The following is a 21640-nucleotide window of genomic DNA, read 5'->3' as shown; positions in this document are numbered from 1 at the left end:
AGCTTTCATCCTATTGATGTGTTGTGTCACATTTATTGATTTGCATATGTCAAACCATCCTTGCATCCCAGAGATAAATCTCACTTGATCATGGTATATGATCCTTTTAATGTGCTGTTGAATTTAGTTTGCTAATACACTGTTGAGAATTTTTGCTTCAGGAATATTGGTCTGAAGTTTTATTTTCTTGTAGTGTCCTTATCTGGCTTTGGTATAAAGTTAATGCTGGCCTCACAAAATAAGTTTGGGTGTGTTCCTTCTTCTTTGATTTTTTGGAAGAGTTTGAGAAGGACTGGCATTAATTCTTATTTAACTGTTTGGTAACATTCACCAGTGAAACCATCTGGTCCTGGGCTTTTCCTTTTGAGGAGGGTTTTGATTACTGATTTAATCTCCTTATTCATTATTGGTCTCAGATTTTCTGTTTCTTCATGATTCAGTCTTGGTAGGTTGTATTTTTCTAGGAATTTATCCATTTCTTCTAGATTATCCAATTTGTTGGTTTATAATTGTTCATAGTAGTTTCTTATGATCCTTTGTATTTTTGTGTTATAATGTCTATTCTTGCATTTCTGATTCTGTTTGAGTCCTCTTTTTTCTTTTAGATAGTCTCACTAAAGTTTTGTCAATTTTGTTAATCTTTTCAAAAACACAGCTCTTAGTTTTGTTGATCTTTTCTATTGTTTTTCTGATTTTTATTTCATTTATTTCTTTTCTTATCTTTGTTATCTCTTTCCTTCTGCTAGCCTTGGTCTTAGTTTGTTCTTTTTCTAGTTCCTTGAGGGGTAAAGAGATCAAAAGACCAATAAGCATCAAAATCCTGTGAGCACCATCAGTGCTCAGGTTGGCCATGTTCTACATAGGCTTAGGATAATGATTCACAGCTGACTTCTTAAATCTTGGGTTTTGCCAAAAATCTGGATTTTAAATAGATAGAATAACAACTTTAAAGGATTGCAATAAGAACGATCAAGATTATGGTCTTTATTTTTAGAGGGCAAAGAATATAGGCTGCCTTTGGAGAGGGGTAACCATTACATGTTGCTTGTACATATCAATGGGTAGGAGTTCTTAATCCATAGGAATCAAATTACTGAAAATGTCAACAAGGAGAAAAAATTCCCCTCAAATACTTCATGTGCAGTTTTCTTTTTTCTCTAGGAGCACTGATCTCAATATGATGTAAATCTCATTAAAAGCACTAATAAAATCTTCCTGATAAATGCAAGGCTTTCTGATAAACAAATTTTCACTTCCTTTTATTAATTCATTCAAAAAAGCATGCTGAATTCTTACATATTGTAGAGTATGAAAAGAAGAATGATTGTCCCTATCCATAAAAGGTTTGCAGTTTAGTAGAGGAGATAATATATTTTCATAAATAACTATATTAAGGAGTAGAAGATATAAGAGGAATAAGAACAATTAGGACAGGAAGAGGAAAGATTACTCTTTCCTCAAGGTTCAAGGAATAAACCCAAAGTAGGTCTTATCTGAAATAGACTTTGAAGGAGAGTTGTGATTCAGAAAAGCAGAGCCAGCAGAATCAGAGAGGGGACTACAGACCAAAGGAATAGCCTGAGAAGGGCAAGTACAGAGGGAAACAGGACATGCCTGAAAACAGCACTATCAAGCATGAAAGGTAATGGTGGTGTTGATGGGGGTTGTGGGTGTGGGGATGAATGACAGATGGTGAGGCCCTTGAACATATGACTCTGTGACCAGAGACTCAAATGCAATTGTGCTCTAATCTCTATTTCTACCTTGAGTTCAGTCCTGGAGTAAAGCAACTTCAATTGAACCTTATTTAAGGTTAAAGGTGTGTTTTTTAAAAGCATCTCTTATACCATCCTTTGTGTGCCACTCTTATTATAATTAGGAGAAAGCAACAGGATCTGAATTTTTTTTTTTTTGGCATGTTTTGGCTCTAAACTTTTAGTTATCAGGCACTCATCTGGTGAGATGTTGGTAGAAACTGCCTTCATATTCCATTGGCCAGTCTTCAGTGGCATATCTCTCTGAAGTTAGTGGTCTCAGCTCTGAAACACCCCTATGTGAGTACAAAGACTGCTGTGAGAGGAGCAAGCTGGGAAGCATCTAAACTGAAAGGCGGGCTACATGTGTGAACAGAGGTAGTCTGGGAATGAGAGTTAAATTGCTGGGCCCGTCTGTTTGTTTGAATTGAAGGCCTCTCCCTAACTCTTCCATTAAACACCCAACTAACCTGCAGTTGCCCTCTTAGAACTTAGTGCAACTTCCAGCATTTCAAAATCATCAAATATAAAGAGGTACTACCTTGAAAGAAGGTCTTTTGTTCAACATGAGGGACTAACTCCAACTACAAGACTCTACAAATGGCTCCAAATGGGAGCAAGATAGATTTATAAATCACTAACTCTATTAAGATATGTAAATAATAAACTTAGAACAACTTGGCACACAGCTTAAAAAAAGTGTCCTTTGAAACTTCTGAGAATTTAGAATTAGAATGCCAAAATGCTGGCAGAATGTTTCTGATGAAATAGGCCTTAATCTGCCAGGGAAACATTTTTGGGTGGGGTCTCTAGAAAGCTAGTTCTTACATAAACTCCATTCAGCAATAAAGTTTACGTTCATGTTTTCTCTGATTTCCCTGTTTTAAATTCCTTTAGTGTAGGAACGCTGTTAGCTAGTCTCTGTGCCCCAGCATCTTTTAGGATAACATAAAGATCCTGGGCTTCACCCCAGACCCAACCAATGAGGCTTTATAGGGACACGGTCCTGGAATTTGAATTATAGAGAAGAGAATTCTATATTTCTGTGATTACCAAAGTTACTTCTACCTAGATTCTTCTTATGTTATTCTTTCAGCTCCTATCTTCCCAGACACCTGAACTATTCAAAGATGGAATGGATGCTGGGGCTAGATATTCTTCTCAGCAGGTATTTTGCCAGATGAATGATGTCATCCAGAGTCAAAAACTTAATCCAGTACCTTCACCAACAAGTCACAAACAGCCAAGGGATCTATTGCGGGTAGAATTTCAGAGGATAATTACAAACCAAACTTCTTTAGATACCCAAACACTATTTACTTTTTTTTCCTTTTAATACTGGTCATTTTTCTCCCCTTTGTTTTGGTTAGTCTTTTCTTTTCTTTTGGATTTCCCCCAGATACTGAGCAATAGGACTGGCTGTGTATGTCGGAAGAGAAATGATTAAAACAATTAGTGGTCTTGCAAAAACATAACTTACAAAATAATTTCATTTCTAACATATAAACCCCACATTTCTTCAGCCCATTTAAGCTTTTCTTATTTAAGTACAAGTAAGTGTATATTCTGGATACAAGCAATTTCTCTATTTTCTAAATACTGTCTTTGATCTAAAGTTTAAAAATATATTACCAAATATATGTTTAAAAGTTTTATACTTTAAGTCAATCGACTGTTTATGTTATAACTTATTGTTGTATGTTCTATGAAAGAAATTGAAGTAAAATGTACATCACATTTAACAAGGAGGTTGTGTGATTGATGAGAGATGGACCTAGAGACAGAAGACCTAGATTTAAGTCCCAGTTTACTAATCCACATGATGCTAGGGAAATTCACATGATGTCTCCGAGTGTCAGTTTCCTCTTCAAATGAAATAAGAATCAAAATAATTCTTATTTCATACAGTTATTATAAGGAGTAAGGGGGATATATATTTTGTTTCCCAATTAAGCTTTTTATGAATGCCTGATACTGCTAAGGAAGTCACAACTTGTTCCTTGATCTCTGAAACAGTCTTCTTTTTTATTTCCATTCTTTGGGTTTTTCAAAATGAGAGGTGGTTTTCTTGTCTCTTTCTTAAGGATTTAGGACATAATTTTTGTCCTAAATAGATGAGCACATTTGGCTCATCTACTATCAAATATGAAATGCAGTGCCTGCATTCAGATGACACTGTTGCCACCAGGTGGTCACTGGGGGATACTGCAAGCAAAAATCTAGGTGTGATAAGTCACAGCATCATAATGTCTAGGCAGGCAATTAAAATTCTGTGCAAATGGACCCCAAACAGTAGTTTTTGTTCTCCTCCCCTGTTGACATAAACTGAGGAACACAACTTTGACCTAAACCTGTAAAATCACCTTACTCTTTCTTCCTTCCTGACCTACCCTAGGGCTCAGAATCAACAACAATTAGAAAATTTTTAGCTCTTTCCTAAATCTCTAATGCCTCTTCCCTGTACTTATAGCCAAAGACCTGCAGAGAAATCTGAGACCTGTGATGCCAGAATGGGGGCTAACCTGATCCACCGGCAGTCTACTACCAAAATATACCCAGCATTTTATATGTGTTTAATCCTTACAACCCTATGAGTAGCATAGCAATATCTTTGTTTTAGAGGTTAGGATACTGAGGCTCAGCTTGGTTCAGCAACTTTTCCAAGGTCACCCAGTTCAAGAGCAGCAGGATAAGCAGGCTTCAAACCCAGCACTGAGCCACGGTTCTCTCCACCACTTCTCAAGGCCTCCCTCCATGTCCCATCTCTGCTCTGCAACTTTCTGCTTCACCTTCTGTGGAGTTTTAGGAAGATAACCTTTACCCCAGATACCTATGTCAGCACATTAGAGTCACCTGGGGAGATTTTTACAAATACAAATGCCTAGGTTCCATCCAGACAATTTATAACCAAAATTCTGGGAGAGGGGCCCCAGCATCTTAAGTCATTTTTTGTTTTTTAATTCTGCAAATGATTCTGTTGCACAGTTGGAATTGAGAACCACTGGTTTAAATCATGATATTACTCATGTTAAAACATTTTTCTATCGCTTTAACATTTAATCAGGGGTATATTCTTCTCATAAAATATCTTATTAACACATAGTTTCTCTCTTATTGTAATAACAGGTGGATGATACATTTATAGATTCGGCCTTGAACAAGCATTATATCAAGAACCAAGTAGTCAAACTGACGTATGTATGTTTGGGCAAAGGTGGATTCACATCCTGGAGTGACAAAGGGCAAAAGAGATAGGAACCCTCATATACTGTTGCCTCTATGAGTTTGGCTTTTGGCTAGGATTTCTTATAAATATTATTTCGACAACAGTCTCGAGATACAGGGCCGATCACCAGTTTGTAAACATAAAAACTAAGACTCTGGGAGCTTAAGTGATATGTTCAAAATTCCGCAAGTGACAGAACCAGGATTCAAATCCCATCAACTGATTATAAGGCCTGGGACTACCAGAAACCATAGCTTTGGGAAAACCCAGCAGCATGTCACTGAATGCACCAAGCTGTATTCTTTCAATACACATGTCATTTCAAAAGTATTAAGAAGGCAAAGTTGACTACAAAATGGGATCATAAGTCTTACCTGTAATGAAGCCCTAGTTAGAGGAGCCATGCCCAAACAAAAAGATGTTCCTGTTTTAATGAATTTCTGCTTGTTGTGGTGGAGAGGGAAGACTCCTGTCATTTGCAGAAATTGCTCAGAGGTTTCAATTGTGTTATTTGGAAAGCTCATAGCAGAACATATACGTAACAGATACAAACATATGGGCCTGTGTGACTCATCTTCTTAAAGAAAATGAATATAGTCAGACAGATCTATTTGAAGGAAATAATAATCGGTTTTCTCATCAATAGGCTAATGCTTTATTGGCAGACTTACCCCAAGTTCCTTATACCTTTATCGAGTAACTAGTGACCTCCAGAAGGATTTTACGATATATATTGGATAAATTTTATAATATTTAGGAGATAAAAAGCATGTATTTCCCAAAACTTTCTAGATTTCATGCCCTCCGTTTTTAAATTCTGACTTGCCATAGCATCCTAGCAAAATTATCATAGTCTTAAGAACTCCTTTGAATTTGTAGCCACTATCATTTTGTAAGCTTTTGTGTGGGTCCAGGGAAATCCCACTTGGTAAACAATGTTTTCCCTCTGATTTAAAAACAGGGAAAATTACTAGATTGTATATTTACCAATTTGACATAAAATTCTGTTTATTTATATCTTCACATTCCAAAGCCTAAAATGAACCACAATATATAAAATGCCTTTAAACTGATATGATTCCCTCTTTTTTTAAATCGAAGAATTCAGGAAAATAGGGCTTCAGTGGTTTTTAGAGCTTGGATCTTTTGAAATGTAAAAATAAAAGACATGGCAGATCAACACATAGGTTTCCGTTTTTCTTAAAGTCCTTTAATTGTTTGGTTTTCCTACTTTAAGAGTATGGAAAAATTCAACCCCACAAGTGAAGGGGCTTGAACTTGTGTATATGAAAAAAGTTCAAGGAACTGGACATGTGTAATCTGGAGAAGACTCAGACACCAAGAATATCACTGTCTTCAAATATTTTATGTGGAAGAGGGAACTGATGTTTTATGTATGTCCCAACTGGTAGACCTAAGCCTATGGAATGTAAGCTTTAGGGAGACATATTTCAACTCCAAGTGAAGAGCTCTCTTAAAATCAGAGCTGACCAAAGAGAAATACCCTCTTTAGAGAAGTAAATCTTTTTAATTACTGTGCTGGGGTTAGATGACCACTTATCATGGAAGCTGTAGAGCTGATGAAGGTATCACACGAGGGACTGGCCAAAGACACCATTAAAGTTTTTTCCAATTCTCAGGGTTTATAATTTTGATGATAAAATTTTGGTGTCTGAGTCTAACTCAAATGCTATAGCAAGCCTTCAAATTAATGGGGAAAATTCACTCAGAACATAATGAAAACTTGAAGAGGGAACATATGAAATGATCTTGAGTCAGAAAGTGACATATATGAGTTATCAATGTGAGATGATTAGTTCTTGACACTTTCAACAACTGAGGCATAATTCAGGAGAAGACAATACAGAAAAGAGAGTTAGATAATACTGGATGTATTTTTTGAACAAGTACCTTTCTCTTGTGTGTCACAGTCCAGAGGAAGATGGTGTGACAGTAGATGTGATTATGGTGTTCCAGTTCCCCTCTGCTGAGTCAAGGGCAGTGAGAAAAAGGAAAATCCGTAGCATGTTATATAAGAAGATAAGTAACACCAGAGCTTTGTCAATAAATGCCTCGTCAGTTGAAGTTAATGGTAAGTAGGTGCCTTTCTATGTGATGTGAAGTTCTCTATTAAGTCCATTTTTTGTCTAATCATAAACTTATTTACCATTATTTCTATTCCAAATAATGGCTAGAATTCAGATGGAAAAAATTTCAAGTTAAAAAAGTGACTTTTAAAGGTTTTGTTATTCTCTGATGAAAGCATGTCTGAAGTTAGTTGTCAAGTGATTTTTTTCTGTAGTAATTGACTGGCACTCATCCAGAAATAAAATCAAACCTTTACCACTAACATAGTCAATCTGAGCCAGCCACTTCCTCCATGACTAAGCAGGTGAAAATACCAAGTGTTTAGCAAAAACTGTTTTTCTGTTTCTAAAACATAAACTCATTTGTTGCCTTTTAAAAATATGAATAGTTTCTGTAAACAGTGAAATCATGGAGTTTATGTTAACTTTTTTTCCTATGGGCATTTGAGAAAATGGTAAATCAATTTTGGAGCCACTAAAGCCTTCTTATAAGTAATGCTTTAAAAATCACTAAACTAGAAAAGAAACCATAGGAACGAGAAGTAATCTTTATCAAGGCCCTTCTCTATATCCTTTACATGCAGCATCTAGTTTCTATATTCTTATGAATTAGGCAAATTCACCTTTATAGATGTGAAAGAGGGGCAAAAAAGGCTAAGGACTCCAATAATTAAATGGAGCAAACATTCGGGACTTCCGTGGTGGTGCAGTGGTTAAGAATCCACCTGCCAATGCAGGGGACATGGGTTCGAGCCCTCGTCCGGGAAGGTCCCACATGCCGCAGAGCAACTAAGCCTGTGCACCACAACTACTGAGGCTGTTCTCTAGAGCTCTCAAGCCACAACTACTGAGCCCGCATGCCACAACTACTGAAGCCCGTGCACCTAGAGCCCGTGTTCAGCAACGAGAAGCCACTGCAATGAGAAGCCCGTGCACCACAACGAAGAGTAACCCCCACTCGCTGCAAATAGAGAAAGCCCGTGTGCAGCAACAAAGACCCAGTGCAGCCAAAAATAAATGAATAACTTTTTTAAAAAAAGGAGCAAACATTCAAATCTAGATTACTAATTTCTTGAGAGGCTTGTGAAAAAAGGGTGTGGTCAAACACATTTCAGAAATTCAGTCTATGATATTCACCTCTTGGAAATTCATCCCTTATATTAGCATACTAAAGACTCTGAGACCAGCTAGACAGAAACCTGTTTAACCCTGTACATTAAGCTGCTTCCACAAGCATCTATTTCTGGAAGACAAGTGCAGATTTCCCGTACAAATTCCAGGGGACACCAGAATTATGAGTCACAGAAGAGATTCAGAGTAAGTGTGATTAATATCAGATGTGAAACAGAAGGCCCTGCCCTTGCAAGGGTCTGGTTGACCCTTTAAGAGGAAACCTGACCAGGAAGTGAAAATCTGCAGGAATGGGATGGGCAGGAGTTTGCTGATGAGACAAAGAGTCAGCTAGTCAGGGAATAAACCTGGGGACCTCTCCCAACCCAGGAGGGAAGAACCTGTCAAGGGCTTAATCCACCTTCTTTGTTTTCTTGTTTGTGGGGAAACAAATGAATCGAGGTTGTGAAATAGTGGAAGCTCTGATAAATTACATGATGTGTTCTATGTAATTTCCAACAACCAGTTAATCTGCCAGGAACTTAAAAGCCTGAACTATCTGAAACCAGAAATGAAGTATGAAATGGTCATCAGTTGTCTGGGCTCTTTGTTTCTTATAGGTTCAGTTTGTGACCTGCAGCTTATTTTAATGACTACAGTAGAGTAAAGGGCAGGATGTGCTGATGGAGAACCTGATTTGAGAGTTACCTAATTCTAACTCCACTGAGTCACTGCAGGAACACCCAAGTAATTGGCCCATGCCTTTGCCTCCATCTTCTCATCTATAAACTTGCAATGATAATGTTTGTTATTCCTGAAGTCACAGAAATACCATGAAGATACACAGGAAAATAGAATATGGAACATATAGGCCATAACCTCTTAGAAAGCCAGCAAATTGTGCATATGCGTTGGAAACCTGAAAGCATTAATGTGAGTAACTGGTGGTAGAAAAAGCTATAACCTTGAAGTTTTCCAAATTTCCAAATATAAAAAGAGCAGTGTTTACTAGTACTTAGGAAAGGCCCATTTAGTAGAAAGCTCAGTAGAATCCTCAAGGCAATTCTTACAGACAAAAACATTGCTCTCCAGCAAAACTTAATTTGGGGGACTTCAAATGAATGGAGAACCACAGAAATTCTAGACCAAGTCTAGAAACAACCCTGCAGCCCAAGATTTATCCATAATTTGTCAAGAATCTGTGTTTTGGCTTGACAAATAAGTGTGTGGTGTGGGTCTTTCACGTGATGTAATGTGTCAGAGCAAAATTAAAATCAGCTCCTTTGAATTGCAAACACCATGGCTGTGGAAGAGCGGCTCACTGCCTACCTGTTGTTGATGTGGGTTCCAGTTATCATCATGTTACTTGTAGCATGTACTGACCTGAATATGATTACTCCCAACTCAGAAGTGTGTTAGAGGGTCACTTTCAAAACTAAGGTGTTAATGTTTCTTTTCACTTCTAGACGTGGAAAGTAAAAGCATTTGGTCAAAACTGGAAATGGGAAACAGCTAGTTACTTGTGTATGGGTAGTTTAGTTCCAGGTGTAATCATTCTCTTTCCTTAAAAATTCAATTACACTCCCAACTATTACACTCACCCTGGTATCATTCCTGGAAAGGGGTGATTTGCATCTTGCTCAAACTAAGCTGAAGAAGTTTTAACTGAAGAAGTCTAACATTATACTATTTTCCATTTTAATTTATTACTAACATGTGACATATTAAAATACCTCTTTTTATTTCACTTCCCTTCATTGCACTTCAGAGATGTTGTGTTTTTATAAATTGAAGGTTTGTGGCAACGCTGTAGTGTCAGATAATTTTTAGCATGTTTTAGCAATGAAGTATTTTAAAATTATATATATATATATATATAGTTTTTTCAAGACGTAATGCTATTGCACACTTAATGGACTACAGTATAGTGTAAAAGTAAACTTTTATATGCACTGGGAAATCAAAAACTTTGTGACTTGCTTTATTGCAATATTCACCTTATTGCAGTGGTCTGGAACCGAACCCACAATATCTCCAAGGTATGTCTACATTTAAAAACATAAAATAAGAAATTTACTACCTTAAAACTATATTTGACTGAAAATTGAGTTCCTTTCATAAGTAAGTACTGAGAATCTGACCTGAGAAATTGATTCTTCACCATATAATGATTTAGGTATGCCTTTAAGGGTATCCCTGAATTGGATATTCTCAAGAGCTCCCACTTTGTAGAGTTCATTATCACTAGTTTCCCAAGTGAAATTTATAGAAGGTAAGTAGAAAGAAACATTCTTATTGTGTATAATGAGAAATTAGATACAAAGAATATGAGTCTGAGAAACATGGCATTGGTAGAAATAAGTAAAACCAATCTACCCTCATTCTACTCATTAAGCCCTTTTATTTTGAAAAACATCACAGTTTTCATGCAACTGTCCGTCAGCTTAAGTTTAAATGTTTGTATTTCCTTTATCAGATTCCTAACTTTGTTGGAAATGACAGAATTTAATCTTAGATTCTGTCCAATAATTGGCCTTTACCAATATTCAGCCGGTGTTTGATAAGAATATACAGTAGTTTATACCTCAGAAAAAAATAATTTTAATAATTTAGGAACCATGTTTTAGAAGTATTTTAAATATAGTTTATGTGGTAGTTTTCAAAGTTTTTTTTTTTTTTTTTTTCCATTCCCAAACCCTTTGACCAAAGAAAGGCTTATGCGAAATCTTAAATAAAGAGAAGAGATAGGGCTTCCCTGGTGGCGCAGTGGTTGAGAGTCCGCCTGCCGATGCAGAGGACACAGGTTCGTGCCCCGGTCCGGGAGGATCCCACATGCCGCAGAGCGGCTGGGCCCGTGAGCCATGGCCGCTGGGCCTGTGCGTCTGGAACCTGTGCTCCGTAACGGGAGAGGCCACAGCAGTAAGAGGCCCGTGTACCGGTAACAAAAAAAAAAAGAGAAGAGATAAAAGCAGACCTGTTCTGGTTGAGCCTGGGTTTGAACCTGAAGACCCCATCTAGTTGCTCCCTCTTTCCCCTCTTTCTCTATTTCCTTAAATAAAATCCAAAGAAGCTTTATCCTGCACCATTGGAAAACCACTGTTCTGTATTAATACAAATGATTTGTGAGTTTTGATCATCCAATATTTGTGCCTTAATTACCTACTGCTTGTATTACCCACCTAATCAGCGGTTGCCTATAAATCTCTACAAAAACTGTACACATATTCTGTTATATCAGATAACCACTTTCCTGACTGATCTATATGCTCAAGTTTCTAGAATCCATATGCGGTCAGTATCCTCTGATAATTTCTGGTCATTGAGACCAACCAGAAGAATATCAAATTATCATTCTTTGCTCTATTTTGTTTTTCAGCAATGAGCTCATCGACAGGGAAGCTAACTGTCCAAGCATGTAAGTCTAGTTAGCTTGTAAAAACAAGTTCAATTTCCATATCAGGGAGGATAATATCTTCAAATATTACCTCATAATCTCCCACCCATGTCCCACATTTTCTTTGGGAGAGAATAACAATTGAGTAAGAGATGAAAATACTTTTTTTCCCTAAGACCAATCTTTTTGTAATGTTCAAGAAAAACATTTTACATGGTGGGAATTTGGGGGCAGTTTGAAGAAATTATATATTTCTGGTTTGGAATAAATAAACTTGCCTTGCTAATTTTTTGAATGCTATGAAATATGCTTTCTACTGAGAAATAAAATGAGAAAGTGATAAATGGGAAAGAGACCCCATAATTTGTGACTGACCTATAAAATTTACTTATTATACCCATCTTGATGGTTGACAGCAGCTCCACTCACTCACTTTATATCACTGTGACCTAAATTTTGAAAGATTTTATAATAGCAGTGATGAATTTTAGGAAAGTTGTTCTTTCATTTTCATCTGTGTCTTGCAAACACACTATACATTTTATTCATTCATTCAATAAATAATTTTTTAACATCTACCAAGTGCCAGAAAGTGAATACAAGTGTCAATAAGACATGATTCCTCCTCTAAAGTTAGGAGTTTGAAGGTAGGGGAAGACATAAATAAATCAGGAAATGTTAAAACAGTGTGATAAACGCTATGACAGAGACAGAGCACAGTGCTATGAGAGTCAATCAGAGCCACCTAACCTGGTCTTGTGGGGTCACAAAGTGATCCTTGAGGTGAAAGGAAAGACAGAAAATCAAGTGACAAGTGGAATGAGTGTCTCGGGCAGGGGGAGCAGAATGTAAAAATGTCTTCAGAAAAGCAAGAACACGGTCATTTCTTGTCATTGAAAAATGTCAGTGTGGCTGTAATACAGAATAGGGTGGGCATGGGAAAGGGGTGTGATTAATAATGATCAAGGACCAGAACCATGCTGAAACATTTCGACCTTGTTTGGAGGGCAATGAGAAGTCACTGAAGGGTTTTACACACATCAGAAAGGTCACTCAGTTTTCAGTGTGGAGAATGGACTGGAAGAGCAAAGCTGGAGGCAGGGAGATGAACAGGGAAGCTATTGCAGTCCTTCAGATGAGAAAAATAGTAGTCTAAACTAGAGATGGCAGAGTGATGGGGATTTCTAAAATGACTGGCCACAGAAGGAGTGTAATCAGTACCAGTAAAGTGAATTTCCTTTTTGATACCTAATTTGTTGGAACAAGAATTGAACCTACCATGTTTTCTTTATGAGCACCATGCTTTAAACAGGCTTAATTCTTAGCAGGAACCCTAAGCATCAAACTAATCTCTGATCTGATGCACATAATAAAGTACATATTTATTCCTACCAATAGTGAATGTGATGTTTATGTGGAAACATAGAACCCTCCATCCCGAAGAGTAAGAGACTGGTCATGATACATTAACCCGTGCTCACTTTAGGAACTAGTCACTCAGAAAACTGTATGGGGGTAGGAGTTCCAAGGAATTAGCAATTACTTCTCTGACTAGTTCTTTTGGTGAGGGCTTCATGTCAAAGTAACATGGTGGGAACATCTAAAACTGGGAAACAATAATCTTAGTAGGAGCTCCCAGAACATCTGGATAATTGACACTGCAGGTCCTCAGGACATACACTTTTTGGTGTGTCAACACTTTACAGCCTTACATAGCTTTAGTAGGCAATATATATCCACATCTATAAAGGGAGGGAGTAAGCAAAACATCAACTATCAGGAAATACAGAGGATGGATATTAATATTGTACATGTTTATATAATGACATGCAAATATTGCACTGCAGTACTCTACTAGTTTCTCTGTATCAGGGATTATAGAGATGTTTCTTACAATCTAATGAGGTCATCTCTTTCAGGTTGTGGTAAACGAGCTGTTCCATTAATAGTGAACAGAATAATATCCGGAGAGATTGCAGGCAAGTCTTCCTGGCCTTGGCAAGCTTCCCTTCAGCATAATGACATACATCAATGTGGCGCCACCTTGATTAGTAATACGTGGCTTGTTACCGCAGCGCACTGCTTTAGGATGTAAGTGATTGACGTTAACTTACTACTACTACTGCTACTACTACTGCTTAAAAAAAAACCTCTGAGTTTTATCATCTTCTGAGTAATAATCAATGTCCCCAAATATTACTGAGGTAAAATGAGAAAAACTTCTTTCAGTTTCTTTTCTAAAATTGTGTTACACTTACACTTATTTGGAAAGTCAGTAGGGGTAGTAGTCATTATCCTAGTATCAGGTCCTTAAGGTTTTAAATAAAGAAACTGTGGCTGAACAGAGTGTGGAGAAAAGGGAACCCTCCTACACTGTTGGTGGGAATGTAAATTGGTGCAGCCACTATGGAAAACAGTATGGAGGTTCCTTAAAAAACTAAAAATAGAGCTACCATATGATCCAGCAATCCCACTCCTGGGCATATATCCAGAGAAAACTCTAATTCGGAAAGATACATGCAACCCAATGTTCACAGAAGCACTATTTACAGTAGACAAGACACGGAAACAACCTAAGTGTCCATCAACAGGTGAATGGATAAAGAAGATGTGGTATATATGTACAATGGACTATTACTCAACCATAAAAAAGAATGAAATAATGTCATATGCAGCAACATGGATGGACCTAGAGATGATCATACTAAGTGAAGTAAGTCAGACAGTGAAAGACAAGTATCATATCACTAATATGTGGAATCTAAAAAAAAGATACAAATGAACTTATTTACAAAACAGAAATAGACTCACAGACATAGAAAACAAACTTATGGCTACCAAAGGGGAAAGGGAGGAGGGATAAACTAGGAATTTGGTATTAACAGATACACACTACAATATGTAAAATAGATAAACAACAAGAACCTATGTATAGCACAGGGAACTATAATCAATATCTTGTAATTAACGCTAATGGAAAAGAATCTGAAAAAGAATATATATATATATATATATATATATATATATATATAAAATGAATCACTTTGCTGTATACCTGCAACATTATAAATCAACTATACTTCAATTTAAAAAAAAAAGAAATAATTAGGTTGAGAAACAAGTATCTATATCGGCAGTACCTGTCTCTTTGCTTATCCCTCTTGGATGATGTTAGTTCAATTAATTAGTTAAGGAACATTAATCTCATTATTAATAATACATTTTGGTGGAAGATGGTGTCCTATAAAGAACAGAGAGAGACAAGCAGACATGTGATACTAGGCATATAATTTAAACCATCTAGGCCCTATTTTCCTTAAGTATAAAACAAAGCCTTTACTAGAGGACCTTTCATTACTAGATGACCTTCCCAGTCCCTGTATGTGCCAGGATCTACCAGCTGCTCAAGCCCATAAGCTAGAAGTCACCCACACTTGGTCATTTCTCATAGGACTTATGACAACTTTGCCTCATTCACTCTTGCCCTCTAACAATCTACTCTCTGGAAAGAAACAATGTGATTTTTTTTTTTAACATGAGACTACATTATGCTTGGCTTAAAATCATCCAGTGAATTGCCATATCACTTGAATAAAATCTAAGCACTTTATTCACGACGTATAAGACACTCTAAAATCTGGCCCCCGCCTACCTCGCCGATCTCATCCCCCACCGTAATTCCCTTGTGTCCTGAACTGCAGCCTGTCTGGTCTAAGCCCTTGAGATGTTTGCCTGAAAACTTGTCACCCCACCTTCTCACAGCTGACTCCTCATCAACCGTGTCTCAACCCAAATGCCATGATCTCAAGAGGCTTATCTAACTACCCCCTTGTACTCTATTCCATTGCCCTATTTTATTCATAGACCTTATCACTGTGGGAAATTATTTATCTATTCATTCATTTGTTTTGCTCTTTTTCCTTCACTGAAATCGAATACACCCACCAGCAGGGACCTTTCTATCTTGTTTGCCACTTTATCCCCGGCACTTCAAATAAGGTTCAACATGTAGATGTTTAATAAATATTTGCTGAAGAAATAAATGAATAATATTTTATGTGCTTTACAGTTCTAAAATTCAATAATTCTATACTGAATTTCAGCTCAAAGATGCCGTTTGTATACATTTTATCTTTCAAAACAGTAGCAAAAGACTATATGGTCAAAGAAAACTATCATTGCAACCAAGTGTTTTAGGGTGGAATTTTCTCCTTTATTAGCCTGCATGCAATTATTGTAATGCAGTTCATATATTCTGTTCATTTCTAATCTTTTCCAGTAAATCAAATCCACATCAATGGACTGTTAGCTTTGGAACAACAATCAATCCTCCATTAATGAAAAGAAATATCGAAAGAATTATTGTCCATGAGAGATATCACTTCCCAGCAAAAGAATACGACATTGCTGTTGTGCAATTATCATCCAGCGTCACCTTTACTGATGAGATCCGAAGAGTTTGTTTGCCAGAAGCCTCTGTGTCCTTCCAACCAAATTCAACTGTCTATGTCACAGGATTTGGAGCACTTTTTCATGGTGGTGGGTATCCCAAAATGAATCATGGAGCACTAAGCCGTATTTATGGCAGTGTGATTTAATGTCCATCAATATTATTCTGTCAGACTTTTCCACACAGTTTGGTTGGATTAGTTAGGGTAAAAGAATGGAAATCACACATAGTATGCTCTCTGATGATAATGGAATCAAACTAGATACCAGTAACAGATAATAGGAAAATCTCTAAATGCTTAAAAATTAAGCAATACACTTCTAAATAATTCATAGGTCAAAGAGAAAATCTTGAAGAAAATTTTAAGTATACATAGAATAAAATGAAAAAATATCAATACATGCAGGATGTATCTAAAACAGTAAAGAGAGAGGGAAACATAGCAAATGCATACATTAGAAAACAGGAAAGGTCTCAAATCAATAACATAAATTCTCATTTCAAGAAACTAGAAAAGAAGAGCAAAATAAACCTAAAATAAACAGGAAGAAGGAAATAATAAAGGTAAGAGTGAAAATGAATTCTATCAAAAGCAAAAAATAGAGAAAATTAATGAAATAAAAAGCTGATTCTTTGAAAAAAATCAACACTTTCTGAGAAATGTCATTAAGCATTCCCACAATAGTTGAGAAACAGTTCAGGGATGTATAGGACTTATAGGCTATACTTTTTGTTTGTTTGTTTCCTATGGGTTTTTTTTTAATTTAATTAATTTTTATTGGTGTATAGTTGATTTACAGTGTTGTGTTAGACTGTAATTTTTATAACTTTTTGCCAACTAGTTTTATGAAAAATTTATGAATTTACACTGTCACCTACAATATGCATTTCAACCCTTCCCGGCACTGGACATGAATTTTTTTTTTGTTTTTTTTGTTTGCGGTACACGGGCCTCTCACTGTTGTGGCTTCTTCCGTTGCGGAGCACAGGCTCTGGACACGCAGGCTCAGCAGCCATGGCTCACAGGCCTAGCCACTCCGTGGCATGTGGGATCTTCCTGGACCGGGGCACGAACCCGTGTCCCCTGCATCGGCAGGCAGACTCTCAACCACTGCGCCACCAGGGAAGCCCGACATGAATTATTTTTAATTGATAATGTAGTAGGCAAAAAAAATTACACCAATTATATTCAAAGAACAGAATAATTTGAGCATTTTTAAAACATTTTAGCAAACACACCTGTCCAGAAATAAATCCCGAATTGGCATTCTACAGAAATTAGTATCTATATTAGTTTTATACTGCTGTGTAACAAATTACCACAAATTTAACAACTTAAAAGAGCACACATTTATTACCTCACAGTTTCCATGAGTCAGAAGTTCAGACATAGCTTAGTTGGGTTCTCTTCTCAGGGTCTCACAAAACAGCAATCAAAGTGCTGGCTGGGGTTGTGGTCTCATCTACGGCTCTGAGTTCTCTTCCAAGCTGGTTGTTGATGGAACTCAGTTTCTTGCAGCTGCAGAGCTCATGGCATCTTGCTTCTCCAACACCATTAGCGAAAACTCTCTGAACTTAGGGAAGGCCTAAGCCCTTTTTAAAAGGGCTCACAGGATTAGGTCAGGCCCACCTTGGAAAATCTCCCTTTTTATGAACTCACTGTCAGACTGACTACATCTTAATTAATCTGCAAAATTCCCTCTCCTGTGCCACAGAACATAACCTAATCATAAGAATGACATCCATAATATTCACAGATCCCACCCATACCTCAGAGAAAGGAGATCACATAGGAATCTTGGGGATCATAGTAAAATTCTGTCTACTACAGGGTCAGTTTCCCAATCAGCATATGGTTGATATAAAGAAACTCTGAATGCTTGTGATATTATTGTTTTCCATCATAAATAGTTGTCTTCTGCATTAATACTGGTTTCTATAACTCAGGATCTAGTTTATGATCTGGAGTCCCAAAATTGTAAGAGGTAATGAAATCATTGCCTTTAAATGTCATTATGTATGTGAAAGTTCTTCATAAAATGTAAAGGATAAAGTAAATGTATATAGTTATTTTATCAAGCCAGGGAAGCAAACTAGGCCTGAGAAGTTTCTGGGAACAATCTGGAATCTAGAAATACAAACTTTATTTTTTAAAAAATGCCACCCTGGGCTTCCCTGATGGCGCAGTGGCTGGGAGTCCGCCTGCTGATGCGGGGGACACGGGTTCGTGCCCTGGTCCGGGAGGATCCCGCGTGCCGCAGAGCGGCTGGGCCCGTAAGCCATGGCCGCTGGGCCTGCGCGTCCGGAGCCTGTGCTCCGCGACGGGAGAGGCCGCGGCAGTGAGAGGCCTGTGTACCGCAAAAAAAAATAACAATAAAATAAAATAAATAAATAAATAAAAATTAAAAATGCCGTCCTAAATACATTAACTGATTGTTTTTTAAGGTACAAAGGTTCCAGAAAAAGAAACAAAATGTTTTTCTTGCTAGTATAGGTATTTATAAAAATGAGATAAGGACGATTATCATTTACATATACCAGATATTAAACAGAATTTTTTTTCTTTAGGAGCTGCTTACATTAACCTCATCCTGTATCAACAATTTTAGTATGAAAAAAAAATCGGGAAAAGGTCCACACTTCATTCTAGCTAAGATGTTTACTGTAAACACTAAAATTACTTTGTTTTTCCTTAAGGGGAATCCCAAAATGATCTTCATGAAGCCAGACTGAAAATCATAAGTGATGATGTGTGCAAGCAGCCACATATGTATGGCAGACATATAAAATTTGGGATGTTTTGTGCTGGCTATCTGGAAGGAATTTATGATGCCTGTCTGGTAGGTGGAGAGAGATTATTTTGATATCATGACCTCAAAAAATGTATCTGGCTCAAAATGCTCTTTATTTTAGTAAAATACAGAGATCTTGTCTGTTCAAAAATTTATAAATGCAAATCTCAAACACATATTTTTAAATGTTTTATTAAGCAAAACAAAATAAGCAAAGAGTTTCTTTGATGCTATCAACCAACCAATAAAATTAAATTTTCTTAATACCAAAAATCCACAGGTTCATAAAGCAGAGTCCCTTTCCTTAAAGAGCTCACATTTAGAAAGGAAACAATGATGAACAATGAACTATGATGTAATGTTATAAATTATATAACAGAGAACAAAAACTTTTATTAAAGTATAGTTGATTTACAATATTGTATTAGTTTCAAGTGTGGAGAACAAACATTTTTAGCTTGAAGGAACATTTCTGGAACAAGTATTAGAGAGACGATACTTCAATGAGGCCTGAAGGATAAAGAGCACTTACCCTATAGAATAAGAGGGGAATATTATAGAAAAGAGAAAAAGCATAGCTAAAATTCTGAAGGTGTGAAATTATAATTCATATTTGAGGCAACTCCAAGTACTCTGTTGGGTCTCAGCCTAAGGAGGATGAGAGGTGAGAAGCTGTTAATGCTGAGAAGGTGGATTAGGCCATGGTGTGAATATCTAGTCCCCTTTCCAGTGGCCTACTCTGTTGTCCAGCATCTATCCTGCATGTATATTTTTGGACAAAGGAGTAAAGTGTGTTTCTTCCTGGAGGCACTTGCTTTATAATGAGAGATTCCTGAAAACTCCAAGGAGGTGATTCCACATGCTAAAATGATGGGAATTGTATTGTTATCAGGTGGCAGAAAGCCCTGCGCAGAGTCCCACCAATTACACAACATAGACAACCTCTGTCAGAAAAATAGCAGGGAGTTTTGCAAGCATACACGCTGGGCAAGAGCAGAATCTAGCCCCAGTTGCTGAGAATGTGGAGGAGGCATCTAAAATTCAGGGAATCCAAAGAGAGGTTCATGCCATGACAGGCAAGTGGGAGGTGGTGACAGGAACACACTGAAAATGAGAATCTAGATGAACAGTAAGATCAGTGATAAGCCTCTGGAAAGACTGGTGGTCATAAAGAGCTTTCACTGGACTGGGGAGCAGAGGTAAGATTCCTGCCCCATGACTGTTCAGTACATAATAAGGCAAAGCTCTAGTCATAGAAAAATTGAGGAAGTTATCGAGGAAGTGACTCAGGCACAGGGGTCTAAGCAGGAATACAGGGATTGCTACTGGGGTACATCGGGAGGTGCTTTGTCTGATAAAACAGAAGCTCAGGCACCTTACTTGAAGTCAGAAAAAACTAACATCAGATTGACTTTCTGTGTTGTGTACTTGAAATTTGCTAAGAGTAGACCTTAAGCATTCTTACTACACACATACACCCACACATACACAAAGTATTGTGAGGTGTGGGTGTGTTAATTAACCTGATTGTGGTAATCATTTCACAAAGTATATATGTCAAATTATCACGATGTACACTTTAAATATATATGTTTATTTGTGAATTATTCATCTATAAAGTTGAAAAAATAAAATGTGGAAATTGAATTTTATAACTTTTGAAACCCATGTTTCAACTAATTATCCTAGAATTGTTAATCTATACATATACTGTCTAATAATAAAATATGTGGTTCATCAAACTATCTTAAGTAACAAGTTTTACATTTAGCTAATTTTCTTTCTCTTTTTTCTTTTTTTAATTTCAGGGTGATTCTGGGGGACCTTTAGTTGGAAAGGATCTTAAAGATACCTGGTATCTCATTGGAATTGTGAGCTGGGGAGATAACTGTGGGCAAAAGAACAAACCTGGAGTCTACACAAAAGTGGCTTATTACCGAAACTGGATTACTTCAAGAACAGGCCTCTAATTCACTATTACAAGTTAAACATTGAGAGCTGTATGCAGGTCATACATGTATGAGAATCCATATATTCTGTGGTTGTAGTACAATGAAGTGAGATTAAATGATATGTTTTATTTCAGAATCACTTTAATCAATCAAAATCCCATAGCCAATTTGTAAAGGATTTAAATTTATAAGGTAGTGGGTCAGTTTAGCCTGGCTTGAAAAATACAGCAGAGATACTGAGCTCTTTAAATCAGCAAGCTAGAGTATAAAAGAGGAGCAATGCAAATTTTTGAGGATAATCTGTATGATTTTTAGAGTGTCTTTTTCCCTTAAGTGAGAAACTTTTTGAACTCTGAGTTTAGGAAACCCTTACATAATTTTCTATCATTTCTCTAGAGGTCACAAATACTTTTTTCTAGTTCTTACAGATTTTCCAAAGAAATTTTCCATGCTTTCAATTTATAAACCCATTGGAGGGATCCTAATTTTTTTAAAAGTTATATCTAGGAAACAAAATATGGTGATAAATCAAGCCAGAGAGCTTATAACCTTTGCTGCAAAATCTCCCTAATTTTTCAGTGATTCTTTAACATACATACACACACACACACACACACACACACACACACACACACACACAGAGAATATCCCTACCTTCAGATATACCCAGAAAAAGCCTGCTTAATGAATATATACAGTAATTAGCTAATCAAAGATGTATTTTTGTTACAAAAATTGGGGGGAAGGTGATAGTAACTTCATGAGCAGTCCGAAAAAAATGGCACAAAAATTGGATATTTTATAGATGCGTTTACATGTTTGGACCACCAGGAGGCAGCTTTGTACATTATTGTTGTACGCTTAAATGCCTAGAA

The 21640-nt window shown here is 36.8% G+C and overlaps 1 protein-coding gene across 1 annotated transcript in view; it reads left to right on the top strand.

Moving 5' to 3' along the window:
- The window catches only part of TMPRSS11A (transmembrane serine protease 11A), a gene marked incomplete at its 5' end in the record, with an annotated part of 30515 nt that extends 9661 nt beyond the window's left edge, over nucleotides 1-20854 (top strand). The window contains 8 exons of the mRNA XM_079919815.1: nucleotides 2851-2922; nucleotides 4881-4948; nucleotides 6912-7072; nucleotides 11554-11592; nucleotides 13491-13662; nucleotides 15851-16110; nucleotides 18719-18861; nucleotides 20622-20854. Of these exons, the coding sequence (XP_079775941.1) occupies nucleotides 2851-2922; nucleotides 4881-4948; nucleotides 6912-7072; nucleotides 11554-11592; nucleotides 13491-13662; nucleotides 15851-16110; nucleotides 18719-18861; nucleotides 20622-20783 (1077 nt within the window). The 3' untranslated portion in view covers nucleotides 20784-20854. The remainder of the gene's footprint in view (nucleotides 1-2850; nucleotides 2923-4880; nucleotides 4949-6911; nucleotides 7073-11553; nucleotides 11593-13490; nucleotides 13663-15850; nucleotides 16111-18718; nucleotides 18862-20621) is intronic.
- Between the last annotated feature and the right edge of the window lie 786 nt (nucleotides 20855-21640).

Source organism: Stenella coeruleoalba (assembly GCF_951394435.1).
Source record: "Stenella coeruleoalba genome assembly, chromosome: 4".
NCBI classification, from domain to species: Eukaryota; Metazoa; Chordata; class Mammalia; order Artiodactyla; family Delphinidae; genus Stenella; species Stenella coeruleoalba.
This window is presented reverse-complemented; position numbering and strand designations above follow the sequence as displayed.